This window comes from Vicugna pacos, chromosome 6 (genome assembly GCF_048564905.1).
Source record: "Vicugna pacos chromosome 6, VicPac4, whole genome shotgun sequence".
Lineage (NCBI taxonomy): Eukaryota > Metazoa > Chordata > Mammalia > Artiodactyla > Camelidae > Vicugna > Vicugna pacos.
In genome coordinates this window covers 52,887,339-52,908,214 of record NC_132992.1, presented here as the reverse complement: position 1 = coordinate 52,908,214, position 20,876 = coordinate 52,887,339, and the positions used below count along the sequence as shown (strand labels likewise).

At 33.8% G+C, this 20,876-nt stretch overlaps 1 protein-coding gene across 1 annotated transcript in view; it reads left to right on the top strand.

Moving 5' to 3' along the window:
• The window catches only part of MAP4K5 (mitogen-activated protein kinase kinase kinase kinase 5), a 113,264-nt gene that overhangs the window by 67,789 nt on the left and 24,599 nt on the right, over positions 1-20,876 (top strand). Inside the window, exons 14-21 of the mRNA XM_072963043.1 lie at positions 7,825-7,903; positions 15,326-15,384; positions 16,377-16,444; positions 17,841-17,883; positions 18,520-18,673; positions 19,602-19,699; positions 19,863-19,904; positions 20,780-20,864. Coding sequence (XP_072819144.1) covers positions 7,825-7,903; positions 15,326-15,384; positions 16,377-16,444; positions 17,841-17,883; positions 18,520-18,673; positions 19,602-19,699; positions 19,863-19,904; positions 20,780-20,864 — 628 coding nt within the window. The remainder of the gene's footprint in view (positions 1-7,824; positions 7,904-15,325; positions 15,385-16,376; positions 16,445-17,840; positions 17,884-18,519; positions 18,674-19,601; positions 19,700-19,862; positions 19,905-20,779; positions 20,865-20,876) is intronic.

The following is a 20,876-nucleotide window of genomic DNA, read 5'->3' as shown; positions in this document are numbered from 1 at the left end:
GGTCCTGCACTGAGAAGACGAGCCCCAGAACTTCTGGCTTTGAAGGCTAGTGTGGGCTTGTGTACATGAGAGCCAGAAGATTGTAGGAAACGAGAACTCTCCTTTTAAAGGGTGTGTGCAAAATCTCACATAGTCCAAGTTCTAGCACACAGAGGCAGTAATTGGAAAGGAGCCTGGGTCAGACCCACATAGTGATATTGGAGAACCTCTCAGAAAGGCAGGAGACAACTCTACTCCCCCTAAACATACAGATGCTGGTGACAGCCTTTATTGGGAATTTGTTCTACCACTAAGATACTGTTGTTGACAAGCACCATTTTGGATTTCTCCCTCTACCCTATTAGTCCTGGGGGCTTATCACCCACCATGGGCTGGCACCAGCCCTGGGCCCTCCTGGCCCCCACAGCCAGCCATGCCAGGACCTGGCCCTGCCCACCAGTAGGCCATCATCAGCCCTGAGACCCAGTCCCACCCACCAGCAGGCCACCATAGCACCAGGCAGATCATAGTAGCTAACTGAGCTAGAGGCCAGGCCTACCTACAGTGGATGGCCTTGCCATGACAGAAGGACTCACTAAACCCACTTAGGGGCATCGCTAGACCATATAGCTCTGCTGCCCAGGGGGGTGTGCTGCTGGGCCCCAAGGGTGTCTGTTACATAAGGTCACTTCTCTAAGACCAGGAAACATAACTGATCTACTTAAGACTTAGAAATAAACACAGAGAACGAGGCAAACAGAGGCAGAAGAATATGTTCCAAACAAAGGAATAAGACAAAAATCTCAGAGGAAGAATTAAATGAAGTGAAGATACGCTCTCTGCCTGATAAAGAGTTTAAGGTAGTACTCATAAAGATGCTCAATTAACACAGGAGAAGGATGGAAGAACACAGTAAGGATTTTAAAAAAGAGAAAATATAAAAGAGAACCAAGTAGAGCTGAGGAATACAGTAGCTGAAATTAAAAATACACTGGAAGGAATCAATAATAGGAACCTACCTAAGATTAGATTAGATAGAGGAACAGATTGGTGAACTGGAATACTGAGTAGTAGAAATCACCAAAGATTTGAAGAGGAAAGAGAAAAGATAAAAGAATAATAAAAAATAAGAATGGTTGAAGAGGCCTCTGAAACAATGTCATGTACTAACATTCACATTCTAGGGATCCCAGAAGAAGAAAAGAGAGAGAAAGGGGTAGAGAACTTACTTGAAGAAACAATAGCTGAAAACTTTCCTAACCTGGTAAAGGAAACAAACCAAGATCCACATCAAGACACATTATAATTAAACTGTCAAACATTGAAGATAAAGAGAGAATCTTAAAAACAGCAAGAGAAAAGCAACTCGTTCTGTACAAGGGAACTTCCATAACATTCTCAGCTGGCTTTTCAGCAGAAACTCTGCAGGCCAGAAAAGAGTGGCACATTATATTCAAAGTGATGAAAGGAAAACATCTACAATCAACAGTACTCTTTTTGGCAAGGCTATCATTCAGTTTTGAAGGAGAGATAAAGAGTTTTATAGACAAGAAGAAATTAAGAGAAGTCAGTACCACTGAACCAGCTTTACAAAAAATGTTAAAGGGACTTCTCTAAGCGGAAAAAAACACAATTAGAAATATCAAAATTATAAGTAGAAAAAGTAAAAGGCAAACATGTACAGTAAAGGTAATAGACTAATCACTTATAAAGCTAACAGGAAGGTTAAAAGGCAAAAGTAGTAAAATCATCTCTGTCTATAATAAGTAGTTAAGGGATTCACACACACACACACAAAATATGTAAAATATGATGTTAAAAGCATTAAACATGGGGCAGAGTGGGGTGCAAAAATTTAACATTGTTGGAATGTGTTAGAACTTAGGAGATCATCAAGTTAAAATAATCCTGGCAGTGTGTGTGGTGGGGGGGCTTATCTGTGAGCCTCTTGGTAACCATAAACCAAAAACCTGTAGTAGATATATACCCTGAAGAAAGAGAAAGAAATCCAAACATAACTCTAAAGACAGTTATTAAATCACAAGGAAAAAGAGTAAAAGAAGAAAGAAAAAAAACTACAAAAACAAACAAAATAGTTAACAAAATAACAATCCATACTTATCTATCAATAATTACTGTAAATGTAAATGGACTAAATGCTTCAATCAAAAGACATAGAGTGGCTAAATGGATACAAAAACAAAACCCATATATATGCTGTCTATAAGAGTCACTTCAGATTTAAAGACACACATAAACTGTATAAAGCGGTGGGAAAAGGTATTCCATGCACATAGAAATCTGTGGAAAGCTGGGGTAACAATGCTTATATCAGACAGACTTTAAAGACAGAACTGACTTTAGAGACAAAAAAGGACATTACGTAATGATTAAGAGATGGATCCAATAAGAGCTAACAGTTGTAAATATATATGCACCCAATAGGAGCACCTAAATATATAAAGCAAATATTAACAAACATAAAGGGAGAAATTGACAATAACAGTAATAGTAGGGGACTTTAATACACCACTTCCATCCGTGGACAGATCATCCAGATAGAAGGAAACACTAACTTAAAAGGGCATATTAGACCAGATGCATTTAATGGATAAAATAAAATTTTCCATCCAAAAGCAGCAAAATAGATATGCTTTTCAATCACAGTATTTTCTAGGATTGATCACATGATATGCCACAAAACAAGTCTCAATAAATTTAAGATTGAAATCGTATCAGGCATCTTTTCTGACCACAAAGATATGAAGCTAAAAATGAACTACAAGGAAAAAACTACAAAAAAATACAAATTCTTGGAGGCTAAACACTAATCAACCAATGGGTCATGGAAGAAACCAAAAAGGAAATTAAAAAATACCTGGAGACAAATGAAAATGGGAACACAACCATCCAAAATCTATGGGATGCAGCAAAAGCAGTTCTAAAAGGAAAGTTTATAGCAAGTCTACCTCAGGAAGCAAGAAAAATCTCAAACATTTAAGCACACACCTAAAGGAACTAGAAAAAGAAGAACAAACAAAACTAAAAGTAAGTAGAAGGAAAGAAATAATAAAGATCAGAGCAGAAATAAGTGAAATAGAAACTTAAAAAAAAAGATCAATGAAAGTAAGAGCTGATTCTTTGAAAAGATAAAGAAAATTGATAAACTTTTAGCCAGACTCATCAAGAAAAAATTAGAGGATCCAAATAAAATCAGAAATGAAAGAGAAGTAACAACTAACACGTAGAAATACTTAAGAATCATAAGAAGATACAACAAACAATTATATGCTAGTAATATGGACACCTAGAAAAAAATGGATAAATTCCTGGAGACATACAAACTATCAAGACTGAATCAGGAATAAATAGAAAATATAAACAGATGGATTACTAGTAATGCAATTAAATCAGTAATATGATAAATTTCCAGTAAACAAAAGTCCAGTACTAGACATTTTCAGCAGTTAATTTTATCAAACATTTAGAGAAGAGTTAACTATTCTTTTCAAACTGTTCAAAAAATTGCAGAGAAAAAATTGCTTCCAAACTCATTCTACAAGGCCAGCATCACCCTTATACCAAAATCAGACAGGGGCACCACTGGTGGGGAAAAAAGGAGATGAAGAAGAGAAAGTTACCGGCAATATCACTGATGAACACAGATGCAAAAATCTTCAACAAAATATGAGCAAACCAAATTCAACATTACATTAACAGGATTATACACTATGATCAAGTGGGATTTATCCCAGTGATACAAGTGTCCATAAATCAGTCAGTGTGAGACACTATATTAACAAACCGAAGAATAAAAATTATGATCTTCTCAGTAGATGCAGAAAAAACTTTTGATAAAGTTCAACATCCATTTATGTTAAATACTCTCAACAGTGTGTATAGAAGGAGCATACCTCACATACTGAAGATCCCCATATAACAAACCTACAGCCAACATCATACTCAATGGTGAAAAGCTGAAAATATTTCCTCAAAGATCAAGAACAAGACAAGGATGCCCACTCACGCCACTTTTATTCAGCATAGTATTGGAAGTCCTAGCCATATAGCAGTCAGACAAGAAATAGATATAAAAGGAATCCAAACTAAAAAATAAGTAAAAACTGTCACTGTTTACAGATAACATGATATTTTATATAGAAAATCCTGAAGATACCATTAAAAAAAACTATTAGAACTAATAAATGAATTCATTGAAGTTTCAAGATACAAAAGTAATATATAAAACTCTGTTGCATTTCTATATGCTAATAGTAAACTGCCAGATAACTTAAGAAAACAATCCCATTTACAATTGCATCAAAAAGAATGAAATGTCTAGGAATACCTAAGGAGGTAAAAGACTTGTGCTTGGAAAAGTGCATGACGGTGGTCAAATAAACTGAAGGTGACCCAAACAAGTGGAAAGATACACCATGCTCATGGATTGGAAGAATTAATATTGTTAAAATGAGCATATTATCCAAGGTAATCTACAGATTAAATGCATTTCCTATCAAAATACCAATTGCATTCTTCACAGAACCAAAACAAACAAGTCTACAGTTTGTATGGAAATACGAAAGACCCCAAATAGCCAAAACTACCATGAGAAAGAAGAATAAAGCTGTGGACATATCATGCTCATTCATTTCAAACTATACTACAAAGCTACAATAGTCAAAATAGTATGGTACTGGCATTACAACAGACACATAGATCGGTGGAACAGAACAGAGAGCCCAGAAATAAACCCACACTTTTATGGGCAAATAATTTATGACAAAGGAGGAAGAATATACAATGGGCAAAAGACAGCCTCTTTAGTAAGTGATGTTGGGAAAACTTGAGTTACATACAAAGAATGAAACTGGATTGCTTTCTCGAATCAAATATAAAAATAAACTCAAAATGGATGAACGTTTAAATGTAAGACCTGAAACCATAAAACCCTAGAAGAAAACATATTACGGTCTTTGATATCTATCTTAGCAATTTTTTTTTTGGATGTGTTTCCTTAGTCAAGGGAAACAAAAGCAAAAATAAACAAATGGGACTACATCAAACTAAAAAGCTTTTGCACAGCAGAGAAAATGTCAACGAAATGAAAACATCACCTGCTGAATAGGAGAAGATATTTTCAAATAATATATTCTGATAAGGGGTTAATATCCAAAATATACAAAGAACTCATATAACTCAACATCAAAAAAACCAACAACCTGATTAAAAAATGAACAGAGGGCCTGAGTAGACACCTTTCTGAAGAAGATATACAGATGGCCAACAAACACATGAAAGGATGCTCAGCATCACTAATCATCAGGGAAAAGCAAATCAAAACCACATGAGATATCACCTCATACTTGTCAGAATGGCTAGCATCAAGACAAGAGCAAATATAAGTGTTGGTGAGGACATGGAGGAAAGGGAATTCTTGTGCATTATTGGTGGGATTGTAAATTGGTGCATCCACAAAAGAAAACAGTATGGCGGTTCCTCAAAAAATTTAAAACAGAACTGCCATATTATCTAGCAGTTTCACTTCTGGGTATTTACCTGGAGAAAACAAAAACACTAGTTCAAAGATACATGCACCTGTATGTTCACTGCAGCATAGTTACAATAGCCAACATGTGGAAGCAGCATAAGTGTCCATTAGCAGACAGATGGATAAAGAAGATATAGTGTATGTGTATATACATATACACGCATAATGGAGTATTGATTAGCCATTAAAAATGAAATCTTCCCATTTTGACAACAAGGATGGAATCTAGAGGCTTATGCTAAGTGAAATAAGTCAGCCAGAAAGACAAATAGCACATGATCTCACTTGTAAGTGAAATCTAAAAAACAGAACAAAATAAAATGAAAACAGACTCAAATACAGAGAAGAAACAGGTTGTGGGGATGGGCAAAATAGGTGAAGGGGAATAAGGGGTACAAACCTTCAGTTAAATAAGTCACAGGGATATAATAAACAGCATAAGGAATCTGTTCGATAGTGTTATGTTACTTTTGTATGGGGACAGGTGGTTATTACACTTATAGTGGTGATCATTTCATAATATATGCAAATGTCAAATCATTATGTAGTGCATTGAAACAACATAATATTGTACATTAACTATATTTTGGTTTAAAAAAAAAGAAATACTTCTTCTCTAGCTTTAAGATAGTTGAGATTATAGCTAGAAGTTTTCATCTATTTGATGATTTCTGTTTTCTTTGTGAGCTAGGTGGCAATGTCATCTCCTGAAAGTGTGAAGGAGGTGGGTTTGAAGAGTGTGGTGAAGCTATGAAGTAGTAATTGAGGACAATGGATGTGTTAAATGACTAGAGAGGTATTTATGGGCAAAACTGAAGTCTCAAATGAGATGACTTTTCAGTGTGTTCTCCTGTGTCATTTTCCTCCAGCAGTGATTGGCACCCCTGATGTAAACCAAAGGTGATTAGTTTGATTCATCCAGGGCTGTCATTTTGGTATGCCAGTGTACTGAGGGACAGGGGGACAAATGAAATTTAGGTTATATGCAAGAGATTGCTTGAAATTTTGGACCACCAAATCTAAACTGAATAGGAAGAAAATTGAAGATAGAGGAAATGCATATGAAGAGTGAGAAAGTAATGGACTGATGAACTTGAGATTTCAGTGTGAACATTTAAAAAGTATAATGGGAGTAAATGAGAGAGTAAGCTCAAAGGATGAGAATTTTGGAGTATTGTGTGAATTCATATATCAGAGCTAATTGATAAGGTCCAGGATATGATCTTAGTAGTATTGGGTGCATTGAACTATGGTAGAATGTCTTTAGAGATGAGGTCAGAAAACTTAAGTCCAGAGCAGTGGGCTTTTGAAGTCCTTTGGTATGATGGTGAATCTTCAAGTAGAGAAAAAGACATATGAGCCACTGTCCAAGTCATCAATGAATGAGAGCAAGTCATCAGAAATTTGGTAAATAAGAGTTGAGCTGAAGGCATTGTTTGTTGTAAGATCAGGAATTTATACAAAAGGGTGAAAGAGGTAAGCTTTCTCACTTGATTTACTACAATATTCTTACTCAGTCTCCCTGCATACAGTATTTCTCCCCTCCATACCCTCTACATGCTTTATCAGATTACTCTTAAAGCTGACCCTTGTGATGTCACTCCCTGTCTGTAAAATCTCCAAAAAATTATTTTGCCAGGAATATAAAATTGAGAGCCCTAGCCTAACATTCAGAGCCTTTCCTGATCTGGCTCATCCTCAAGTTTGCCTTTTCAGCTTTGTCATCTCCTCACTTAATGTTCACTGTAGCCAAATAATAATCAACTCCAATTCCCCTAAACACTTCACAATTTTCTTTTCTTCTTGTATCACTTTGCTCATATTCTTTCTGCTGTCTAAAATGCATTGCCCACATTGCTGCACAATTAATGCCTACTTGTCCTTCAAGGCCCCAGATCAGAATATAACTCCATCATGAAGAATTTCTTTACCCCTTCAGATGGAAGTCATTTCTCCTTCCTCAGGGCATTAGTAATAATCTTAATGAATGACACTTATTTTCTAATCTTATAAGTATTTGTGTGTCTTATTTTCCTAGACTATAAGCTCTTTTGAATATAAGATTTCCATCTGACTTTCTTTGACTCTCTTCAGTATTTTATACTGTATAAAGATGGAATAAATGAATAAACTTTTGAAGTATCTTAGTTTCATTTTTTAATATTATCCTACAGTTTACTTTACGAGTAGGTATTCATGCTTGTCAATAAATAATCATTTAATTAAAAAGAGAAAGTTGACCTAACTTTGTTACTGAAATTTTTTAAGTGTGTATGTTATGTTTATATTCACAGCCCCATGCAATCATTCGTCATACCATTAGATCTACAAACAGGAATGCCAGAGCTGAACGGACAGCTTCAGAAATAAATTGTATGTGTTTGGTATACATTTTCAGTTGGTGGTTTTGGAGGGTTGAGCTGGGTGTTCTTGTGGGATTTTTTTGGAATAATAAAATCTCAGACTAACTGTGGCTACATACTTTAACAATACCAGGATTCCTCTAAAATAAAAGTTGCTTTTCTCACTTATAATGGAATTCCCTTAGTTTATAATTAAATAGTTTTTATTTTCTAATTATAAAGAAATTATACAGAAAATTGCAAAAAAAAAGTAGAAAATTAGCATTGCCCATAATCATGGCACCCAACACCACCCACAGATAATATTTTGCTGAATTTCCTTTGTGATTTTTATCATGTATATTTTCACATGGCTTAATTTATACTATACATAAAATTTTGCTTAACATTGAAGTATTTTCCATATATTAGCCTAGCCTTTATAGCTGTTACGTTCAATGGTTTTATCCTATTTTGTTGATGTATTATAGTCAAACAGTCCCTATTGTTGGACACTTGAGTTGGTTTTAGTTTTTTAAGTCAGATTAGCACTAAGATGAATATTTTCTAAAATGCATATTTATAAGGGGAAATGGATTTTTATTTAGTAAATTAATCACTGACAAAAATTTTGTATCAACAATGTTTGTCATTTTAGCCACATTAATTTAGAAGAACAGATTTGCAGAGAATTTTTAAGTATAAGTATATTGACTTAAATGCCTAATTATTTCAAAAGAGATTTTAAGTAGTTTACAGTAAAATAGCTATAAATAAAAATTATAAACCATAATAAATTTATTAAATATTTAAGCTAATTAGAATTATTGCATATGAGCATTTTAAGTCTGAGTTTTCTTGAAACCAAGTATTTCTAGCTTTCTGGGTACAGCTTTGGAAGTCTAAGTCAATGGAGAGTTAGAACGTTCTTCCTATGTCAGTTGTTTCAGTCTGGCCTTTTTGTAGTTAAACCAGTAATTCAAGACTTTCTCTCTTTGTTAGTCTCAGGTTGGTGATATGTTCTTACGCTATCTTCTTATATAATCCCAAATGAACTCTACGGGCTTCAAATACCAAACAGAAAAGTAGCAAATCTGGTATTCCATTATAAAGCTGCTTTCTTTCTTTTATGCATCTGTGTAGTATTCAATTAATGTAATCCAAATTTATCTTTCCTTATATAGCTTTTGGCTTGTGTGTCATATTTAGCGAGGCCTTCCTGATTTTAAGATTATAAAAGAACCTTACTGTTGTTTCTTCTTGCCTTTGTACAGTTTCATCTTTTAAATGTTCAAGTCTTTGGTATTAGGTATTTATTTGGTAGAAGGTGTGAAATATGGATTCACCTTCAGTTTAATTCTAAATGAGTTCCCATTTGCCTCAATGCTATCTATTAAAAATCTAATATTTTCATTAATAGATTTGATATACCATCTTTATTATGTACTAAATTACCACATGTATTTTAGGGCTTTTTCTGGAAATTCTCTTCTGTTGTATGAATATATCTAGTCGTGTGTCAGTTGCACATGTCTGATTGTTATGTCTTTACAATACCTGTTAAATGTGTTAGAACTAATCCTCTTCCTGCTCTCCGTTACCCCTCCACACATTTTTGCTGTTTTTTTTTAATCATATTTGGCTATTGTATTTTCCCCACATAAACTTAAAAATCAACTTATCTAGTTGATCTCATAAATTTGTACATTAACTTTGTGAGGGTTGGCATCTTTATGATATTCTGTGTTCTTAACCAAAATAGGCTTTTTTAGAGATAAGTTCAAGACTTACTTCTTTTATCAGTGTCCAGAGTACTAATATCTTCATGGAGTGAGCTCTGTGTGCTTCACGTACCAGACAAAAAATGGTAGAATTGAAGGTCATTTTATTGATCAGTTTATCTTTAAATTTTCCCAAGTCTTTTGTGTCCATCAGGAGTATTTTATAATTTTGTTTTTGTTTGTTTAATAGATTTTGTACACACCTACTTAGTTCTATTCTTAGTTTTTTTTCAGTTTTTTAAATTAAGCTATCTTACATATAGTAAAATGCTTAAGTATATTGCAAGATGATTTTTAAATATGTATACACTCATGAAACTATCACCCAGATCCAGATATAGAATACTATCAGAATCTCCTGAAGGCTCCTTCATGCTCCTTCACAATCAGTACCCTTCCATCTTCTAATTCCACCTGCCCTCCCACTGCTGAGGCTAATCATTGTTCTGATCTCTGTCACCATAGATTGGTTTTTACGTGATCCTTGACCTCCAGATAAATAGGATCATCCAGTGTGCACCCTTTTAGGTGAAACTGAAGTGAAAACTTAAAGCAAAGTGGGGATATATGAAAGGGTGAACATCAGCTCTATATTGTAAAAATAGACTGAGAGTCCTGTATCCTTGGGAACTTGGAAAGTCGTACTGAGAAACCTCTTTATTTGAAGCTCTGTGTCGAGGTTGGAAATTGAGGCTGCTTCTCTCCATCCATGACTTTGATCTTCCAAGCAAGAATAGAATGGTTCATTTTAATGCAAGTGACTTCATACTGTAATTTCTGATAGTCTATGATTTTAGAGAATAATGTGTCTCAGTAAGAAAGCAGTAGTAATTCAGAGAGGGGGGTCATCATGTGATGCTTTACATATATAGCATATTCTTGGAGAAAAATTGTTTCTTCTTGACTTTGCATTTGGACTTGTGTCCGTCCTCCCAACCTGATGAATGGCAAGGCAGATTACTTTCTCAGTTTGATCCAGATACGGATGTATTACCTAAATTAACTTAAAAAAATTTTTTTTGTCATCTGAAAAGTCACTTAGTGGTTGAGTCCACTTACCTTGGAAACTAACTGATTACAAAGAATTGACACCAAAAAGAAATGAGAGATATCCACAAAGAAAGTAACTCACCAACATTTCGTTTAAGTATGTGATTTTAGCTGACTTACAGGTAAATTCTAGCCAGGTAATGGACGCATACCAAAGACTGACTAAGGCTACATAGAACAATGTTAAGAATAAGGACTCTACAGCTATCATAATTAGAGGTAATAAGGGTCTGTCAACAGACCAAACCTTCAAATGGCAGGGAGGGAAAAAAGGTAGCTAAAAAAATAAAGAACTATAATATGCACATTAAAGTATGACAACCAGTGTCTCAGGTCATCTTGTTCCAAGGGTCTTGGGCAGATGATTGATTTCATGTTGTCATCAGCTTGATTCAACAGACTTGTGTAGAAACTGTCTTCTTTTTGCAGTCATTTGCTTCTAAAGATTCTTTGTCATCTCCAGTTTGAGATGTCCTACTGAGACAATCTTGGCATTGATTTAGACTGGCCCATGTCGCTGTAATTGAGAGCCATAGATCATCACTCTGTTTTAACCATTGTGTTAGTTGTTAAGAGTACCTGGCGTTATTCTATTTATTGAAGTTAGAAAGCAGTTTTCCAGAAGGCAGTCTCTGAGTTTTAAATCATTTAAAGGTTATTTCAGAAGAAACGCTTCTTGGACATGTTTGAGTATAAAACTATGTACTATACAAGACTCAGCTATATTAGTCTTTAATAATGTAGAAACTGGAGTTGGAGCGGCAGTATTTCTAGATATTTAAGATACTCGGTTTTGTGTTCACTGGGAGAGAGTTAAAGGACTCCTGCGAGAATTGACCTTACTGTCATTCAGGCCAAACAAACAAACAGGAAAGCGCTTTAGGCTAAAGAGGTCTAAAAATTTCTTAAATTTACCCAGCTTACGTTTGAAAATTTCATTTGTCCTTTTTCTCTTACCTGAAGACTGAAGATGATAAAGACAATGGAGATTTTGAGGAAGATGTGTTTTCTTACAAATCTCCTTAGTAACACTTCTAGAGAAGTATTTCCTAGATAAGTAATTAGAGTTTTCCCAGGTGGGAAACACAAACTCAAGCAAGCTTTTTCAGCCATTGTTCAAGTTGAACCTTTAAAACAAACTTTGATCCATCCTAGAAATAGACCTGTGATAACCAAAACAAAAGCCTTTGTTGACAGGAACACTATTTATGAAAAATTATCTGAAGTACAACACACCATATGTTCCTCTACTTTGGGATTTTTAAACTGCAGGTTGCAACCCAATCCATGACATCAATTCAGATTTGTTTTTAAGGCACAAAATAGAAAATATCCAAGTTCATCATTTGGATCTGTAATAGGTACTGTACTATGAAACTTTTGTGGATTTCTGTTTGTTTGTTTATTAGCAATTTGACTGTGATGTGCCTTGGTGCATTTTTCTTTTTGTTCTGTTTGGTGTTCATTGAGTTTCTTAGATCTATGAGTTGATATTTTTCATCAAATTTGGAAAAATTTAGGGCCACTCTTTCTTAAAATTTTCTGCCTCAGATTCCTCCAATTACATGTTAGACAACTTGATGTTGATTGACAGTTCTCTGAGGCTCTGTTTCCCCGCCCCTTTAAACACACATATGGTGTTTTTATTCTCTGTACTTCAGTTTAGTTTCTGTTGCCCTGACTTCACGTTCGTTGATCTTTTCTTCTGTAGTGTTCAGTCTGCTGTTTAAGCTCATCAATGAATTTTATTTCAGATACCATATTTTCTGGATCTAAACTTTCATTGATGTAGATACATACATACATACATACATACATACATACATACATAGATGTATAACATACATATATATATAGTTTTAATCTCTCTACTGAGAATTTCCATCTGTTTGCTTATTATGTCCATCTTTTCTCTTAAATTCTTGAATATATTTATAATAGATGTTTTAAATAGATGTCCTGGTGTGCTAATTTTAACATCTGTGTCATCTCTGAGTATATTTCTAATTTTTTTAAACTGGTTATGATTTTTATTTTTCAACTTCATCCCTAGTCCTTAGTCATTTTTTATTATATCCTGGATGTTATGATACCACATTGACTGTCTTGATTTTCATGTCTTATTTTAAAGAATGTTTAAATCATAAATTAACCGGTAGGTTATCTTGATCCTTTCAGGGCCCATGTCAGGTTTTACTATAATCCTTGGCAAGGCCTTTCCTCTGGGTGGAAACTCATGTCTTTTCCTCTTACTCTGTGATCACCAGAACCTCCATTCAGCTCATGGCAGTGTGTTAGCTATATTCTGTCATACTTTGAATAATCTTGCTTTGCTCATGGGCAATTTAGTATGCCACCAGAGATTTAAGGAAACACTTGGCATATTTCTAGAACTCCTTCTTAATGCATCTTTCTCATTTGTGGTACTCTTCCCTTCAAATTTCCACTGCCTAAGCAGCCCCAAACTCCAATCTTTGTTTCCTACACCCAGTGAAACTCTCTCTTTGGGTTTCACTTTCTTAGAAAGTGCCCCCATGCAGAAAGCCAGGGTGAATGGGGGTCTTACCACCATATATTTCCCTTTTCTCAAAGATTACAACCCTATGGTGTAATCCATTGCCTTAAAACAGTTGCTTTGTATAGGGTGTATGCATTCACATATTTGTGTTACGTGTTGTAGTTGTTTATAGCAGCATTATACCTATAATAGGTAACATCTTTTGGAGATAAATGAGAATATATACTAGAGGACCTCCCCACCTTCATATTTTTATAGGCCAAAGATACACTCGATGGTACTGCCAAGATTTTTTTTTTTAAGCAAAACAAAACAACTTGGAGTCTAGTCTGCCACCCAGAACAGTGATATTGGAAACACTAGTGTTCTTTGCCATAAGTCATGGCTGCAGTAATTATAGGCTTGTCATAATTCAAATTTAATTTTTTAAGGAATGCTTTTCTTACATGTTAAAGTAAAATATCTTAAACGTTTATGCTGTTATAAAAGAAGTAGAATTCAAAATTTTTTTCAATCACTGATACTGGAGTGCAGTTGATATTTTACTATATCTTTAAATCAAATTTATAAACTCATTTTCTGTAGTAATTTTTTAAGTCTTGAAATTTGCTGAGTATATAATTTTTATTAAAAGTGATTATTTTCTTTCCTTTCCGTATTTATGCCTTTTATAATTCTTCTCTAGACCTGCTTGCCAATATTTCTAGTTGTGACAAAAAAAAATCTTCAGCTCATCTCTGTCTCAAATGAGTGAAGTGATTCTTTGCCAGTTCTAGTAATGGTTCTTAATTAACAAGTTTTAAAATGATGTTAAGTCAGTCACTAATGAACAACTGCCTCTTATTTTACATTATTTTTGAAAAGCAGATATTATGTTTTATGGAGTATCTTTCATTGAAAACTTTATAACTTATTGTTTTTGTCTAATGTAATGATTTATGTAAGTACTCTGTTTTGCTTTACAAATCATGTTTTTAGGAATAAGGACAACTGGATCTTTTTTGAAAATACTTTTTTTAGTGTATTTTGTTTACCAGGATTGTATTTAGGAAACTTGTGCCTCTGATGCAAGTGTGAGTACTTTAATTTTAATTTTTTGGTCTCTTAGTCACATTGTATTTTAGAACTTTAAAGTTCTATGTACTTTGAGTGGATAATAACCCATCCTTTTCTCTCATTTATAGGATATTCCTTATAAAAGAAGTTACTCTTTCAATATTAGGAATAATTCTAAAATTAGTCTGATTAGGCCAAATAAAATACACATTTAGCAAAACATAATATTAGATTCCTGAATGCCATCGTAATATTTAATTTGACAAATATCATTTGTTCCTTTTAGATAATTATAGGTAATTTTGGAGGTTTCATCCTGCCATAAAATATTAGTTTAAATTAGTGTCAAGATAGAGTCTGAAGGTATAGCTCAGTGGTAGAGCACATGCCTAGCAAGCACAAGACCCTAAGTTCAGGCCCCAGTATCTCCACTAAAAATAAGTAAATAAATAAAAGCCCAATTACCTCCCCCCCCAAAAAAACAGAGTCTGTGGTCTAGATAAAAACATCCTTAAAGTGTTTGCTTAGTCATCTACTTTTTTTTTTAACATTTTTTTATTGATTCATAATCATTTTACAGTGTTGTGTCAAATTCCAGTGTTCAGCACAATTTTTCAGTCATTCATGGACATATACACACTCATTGTCACAAATTTTTTCTCTGTGATTTATCATAACATTTTGTGTATATTTCCCTGTGCTATACAGTGTAATCTTGTTCATCTGTTCTACAATTGGGGTTTCAAAATTGTAGTCATCTACTTTTAATTAATTTTCTTAAAATCTCTAATACACAAAAAGTGCTATTTAATTTCCTGACTCAACCAAGACTTAAGAAGAGTAGTTAGGAAGGTACAAAATCGTTACTTTCTTTTGGTAGGCATAAAGAAAGGGGTACTCTTGTAGTTTAAAAAAAAAAACAACAGTTTTTGTCTTTTCTTCTTTCTTCTCTTCTCTCTCCCTGGCTCCCCAATACACGTGCTTCTCATTACATTTCCCAGATTAGTCCTTTAAGATAGAATTTGTGAATATCTGTTCTATTTTACAGTTGACAAATTACAATTTGAACCTCCTCTGAGAAAAGAAACAGAAGCACGGGATGAAATGGTAGGAATTAAGAGTTTTAAAGTATTTTACACATTAAAATTTGAGAAAATTTAAGTTACGTATACTTTGACTAAAGAACAAAATAATATACTCTTCAAAGCATTAATTTTGATAATGTATTTCACACATTAGAGTTTGAAAAATCTTTTATTTTGACCAGGGCACAATGTGTAATATGCCATTTTAATCATACATTTTGATCCTTCTGAGTCTTTTGAAGAATTCATATAAAGTTATTAAATATATAGAATTTGAGGCTCAACTTTAAGCTTTCAAGATCTTTTGTCTTATTGATTCTGTTAAGCCTGTAGAACATTTTTGTGTTACCTTACTATTTTTAATATTTATTTGTTAACATAGCTTGTTTTTTTTTTTACCATTACTCTTACTTTGGGATTACTGTTTGGTTAACCTTTATATTAAAGGTGAGAACAATAACTAGAGCAAGATATTATTAGAGTCAGCCTAGATGTTATCCTAACATCCACTTTATTTTTAACTTTAGTAAAAGTATCATTTTTAGAGTAATTGTCTTCTGTTAATGGATCTCTTCATCCTTAACATTTGGAAGTGGTGATCTTCTTACTGTGTATATTACTGTACAATAAATTCTCAATTTCCATGTTATTTGGAAAAAATAGGGGCACCAATAAATTAATGATAATTTAATAATACGGTGTATAGTTCTCCATGCTAGTGGAGTAGTGATGCACGTTATTCAAAGTTAAGTTTTTCTCTTTTGCTTTGGAATATACTAGCATGTTGGTAAAGAGGGCTTGTCACATTTTAAGCTATGTTTAGTATGTTTACAGAATTTCTTGCACTGGTAATGAGTCATTGACCTAAATATATCAAATGACAGAAAATCTAGCTGTAGATTTAAAAATTGAAAGTCAAGATGATGCTAATCATGACAATGAATATTTTCTTGAATTAAATGATTAATCTCCATTATAAGGTAACATTTTAAACTCTTTTTTTTACCTTCGCAGGGAGTGTCATCAGATCCAAACTTTGTGCTCCGGTGGAATCCTTTTGTTGATGGTGCAAATACTGGCAAGTGAGTTGTTTTTTTAACTTTATTTTACTTGATTATATAAGAACAGTATTTAGTAGGGGAGTGATTTATTCTAATAAGCTTTAATTTTTCTTCTTATAAAAGCTTAGGTGCCTCTTGTCAGTGAAAATCTCCTGGCTTTTTTTTTAGCCATGATACCAGAAGGCATCATGTGTTGATCATTAAGGTTTTGGGGTTTGTTCTTTAAATCAGAATACAGTATGTGTAATGTTAATATACTGAAAGATGAGCTACATTATGTCGTGGGAAAAAATACTATAGTAGGAGTCGAAAACCCCAACTTCATCTCTGCAATATAGTTACTTCATATTCTAGACATGTCTTTCCTCAACAGTTAAGTGACAAGGCTGGCCCTGATGAGTTATTCCAAACCTATTACACTGCCTAGAGGGTTCTTTGAAAATACAGATTCCTGGACACCCCCCAACATTAAGCCTATAGATCTGGGATTAGCAAAGTATGGCTTATAAACCACATCTGGCCCAGTGTCTAATTTTTGTACATCCCACAAACAAGAATGATATTTGCATTATTTAAAGATTGAAAAAATAATCAAAAGAAAAGTGTTATTTTGTTACACATGAAAATTATATGAAATTTAAATTTCAGTGTCCATCAGTGAAGGTTTGTTGAAACACAACCGTGTTCATTAATTTATATACTCTCTGTGGCTGCTTTCACACTACAACAAAAAGTTAAGTAGTTGTGACCACCATATGATTCATAAAACTTACAGTATTTACTCTCTGACCCTTTATAGAAAAAGTTTGCTAACCCCTGCTATTGAATATAAATCTTGGGGACTGGAATCTGAGAATCCTGAAAGCTTCCCAATTGATTGCAGTGACTGTGGTTAAATGTATGGAACCAGTGGGCTATATCAGTGCTTCTCAAGTTTTAATATGCTTAGAGGACCACCTGAAGATACTGGTGAAATGCAGATTCTGATTTAGTAGCTCTAGGGGTACATTTATAAAAGTTTCCAGGTCATACCAATGTTGCTGATCTATGGCCCCCCACTGGAGTGAGTAGCAAAGGGTTTGGTGATACAGCCATTTGAACCTGATTCATTGTGGGTTCCAACTATAAAATTCTGAATCTCTTTTTTATTATTTAGTTTAATTTAGTTTTTATTACATGTTAAGTGTATAAGCTTACCATAAAGGCGTCATAAAAACTCCGTTTTATAGTCATGCTAATACAATTTAACAAAATGAGATCTTAAGTGTTCCTGTAGATTTTAAAGTACTCTACTATGATCTAATTGTCTTTTATATCCCCCGAATATAAGCAAATTTTAATGCACATTTAATGCTGCCTCTGTGTTTTGTGTTACGGTCATTTATCACCATCTAAATTGCATTTTTTTCTGTATTAGGTCAACTTCACAACGTGCAGTACCACCTCCCCTACCTCCTAAGGTGAGCTACTTAAAAGATTTTCAACAATAAATCCTTGTTTAAATAATAAAATAGATTTTAAAAAGTTTTATTGAATTTGTTCAAAATTCCCTTAACTATATTTTAGATAAATACAGATTTCTTCAAGAGTGTATTATGAAGATGTAAAATATATATTTAAAGAAGATTTCATGAGAAATACAGTATTTTTATAGCTATTAGAAAAAGGCAAAAATACTCATTTGAGAAAATACTTGACCGCGTGGAGAGCAGATAAAGAGTTCATCATTTACAATCCTCATTTACTACTGCATTGGACATTTCACTAGAGTCATTTCATTAAGTCATTTTCCTTGCTTGTTTCTAGTTATCAAGTATTTTGTGGATTGTGTATATAATTTTATTGGTTATAAAAATTTTGTCAGTTCTGTGTTAAGGCTGATTGTAAGTTACATGGCATGTTCGTAGTCGTGTTGGGACAATAACTCAGCTCTTGCTTACCTTGCTTACTTGGTCCAGTGAATTGAACTATACAAAAGGGAAAAAAAAGGCATGTTCTCCTCCCCCTAAATCTTTGATACATAATAATAACAAAGTGTTGGTTAATATTTTATATCCAAATTTATTAAAGTACTTTTGTGTCTTTCGACTAACTAGCCAAGGATAAATAGTTACCCTGAAGACAACTTTCCAGATGAAGAAAAATCATCAACTGTAAAACGCTGTCCTGATTCAGAGAACAGAGCTCCCCAAGTTCTCAGAAGACAGAGTAGCCCAAGTTGTGGTCCTGTAGCCGAGACTTCCTCTATCGGTACGGCTAGCAGTATCAGCAGTCCTGGAGTGCATACAGCTAGATACTGTGATCTGGGTAAATAAATCAAAGTGAAAACTGAAAAGAAAGACATTTTGTTTATATTTTAAAGAACGTCTTTTTCTTTAGTCAGTCTTACTACTATCTAAAGCTTTGTGAAGTTTCTTTAAAATTCCACATGGATGGGCTATAAATAAATTCAATCCAATTCAACCCTAATTTGACCCCTTACTAAATATTATAGGATCTAGAAAGACGAATGGATGTCCCTGCCCTCTAGAAGTTCAGGGTCTGTAGCAGCAGTTATACCCATGTACACAAAACATCAGACAAGGCAGTTTGTATAAGTATCTCCTGTAGTATAAGTAACTATATGTAACAGAGGACAAGAGATCTCTGAGGGAGATAAGGATAGGGAAAAGAGGAGGTGGGCCGTCACAGAGTGTTAAAAGGCTTGGTGAGCCTTCAGTAAGTGGAACCAGTACTGACAGACCTTAGAGAACAAGAAAGAATGAGCAAATGTACTGAAGCAGGAAAATCTAGATTGTATTTAGAAGTACAGTTTAGTATGGTTGAATTTTGAGCTTTTGAAAGGTATATACTGGGAGATAGGACTCAAAAAGGTACACTGAAGTTCAATTATGGAAGGTCTTGAATATCAGTATTAGTAGATCAGATTTCATTTTTCTCCCAACATGGAAACACATTTGTTGTTTTCATGGATTAAGACCGCTGCTAAAGATACAGTGGTACCTCTGCAGAATCTAGAGAAAGGCACCAAAGACACTTTAACTCATGTGACAGTAGGGAGAATTTCCCAAATAAGGATCACTCTAATGGAAAATGTATTGGGGGAAAGGGGAAATTATTTTCCAAGAAAGGTACTTACTTGTGTGGTCTTTCAACTTATAACTATGATTCTCTTTAGGAAATGGTGATGGTATTTCAAAACTGATTAGTGAAAATACAGAAGGATCAGCGCAAGCACCACAGTTACCACGAAAAAAGGACAAGCGAGATTTCCCTGTAGGTATTAAGAGGCATTTGGTGATCAGTTGGAATTAATATTGTATTTATATATAAGGAGCATAGTCTATTTAATTCAAGAATTTGAATAACTGGATTTCTAAATGTATAAAGTTTAAGACTTTAAGAGGTCTTACAGTATTAAAAATTATTTTCCCCACAGAAACCAGTCATCAATGGCCTTCCGCCCACCCCAAAAGTACTGGTAAGGAGTACTTTTATGTGAACCACTTGCCAATTTTTCTCTCTTCAGAAAAGCAGCAAAAATTGTTTATTTGCTATCCAGTATCTTGAGCCATTGAAAGAAAGGATTCATAAAATACAAAGGCATTAAAAATGATTTTGGATATACTGTGGATCAAATCATGTATCCTAATTTGAGTGCGTTGGTTAGGATTGGGATAGTTTCACTTTTTATAAATATGGGCAGTTGGGTTCTCAGATTAGCCTACCAAGGCCAACTTAATGTGATCCTATTAGTAGTACTGTGTCCTCTTCATTATGTGGGTTAAATATCTTTCTACCCCTGAAGCCATTTTCACATTGAACTATATACAATGAAAAGGAACAGGGAAGCTTCTGTGTTCTCTGGCCCTTCAATAGAACCTATCAGTAAGGTAGTTCAGCCAGTCATAGGAATGGGTGCTTTATAAATTGTACCTTTTTGTACAGTAAAGGTTTAATATAAATACTAGTCTTTTTCTCTTATCACTATTACAGAGGTCTGCTGTCATTATAATCACTATAATGTTATTCAATAGAGTCATTCATTGTTTCACATTATTAAATGTTAGTCATAAAGATAATTAATGACTTAAAATTCCAAGAGTGTGTCATTGACATATGTAGCTGTTTTGATAAATTTAATATTTTTGCCCTAAAGTGGTAGATTACAGAAGGAAAAAGTATGAGACTGTCTTAGTAGAAGGGGTTAAATTATACCAAAATATGAATTTTATTTTGTAATCAGATCATAGGTATATGCAAGTAAGAGGTTAGCATTTTGTAATAATCTTAGCTATTTTCTAAGAATATATAAAATTAATCAAATAAGTCAATGTTTCTTTCTTTATAAATAAGATGGGAGCTTGTTTTTCCAAAGTTTTTGATGGCTGCCCTTTGAAAATTAATTGTGCAACATCCTGGATACATCCTGATACAAAAGGTAAGATTTCTG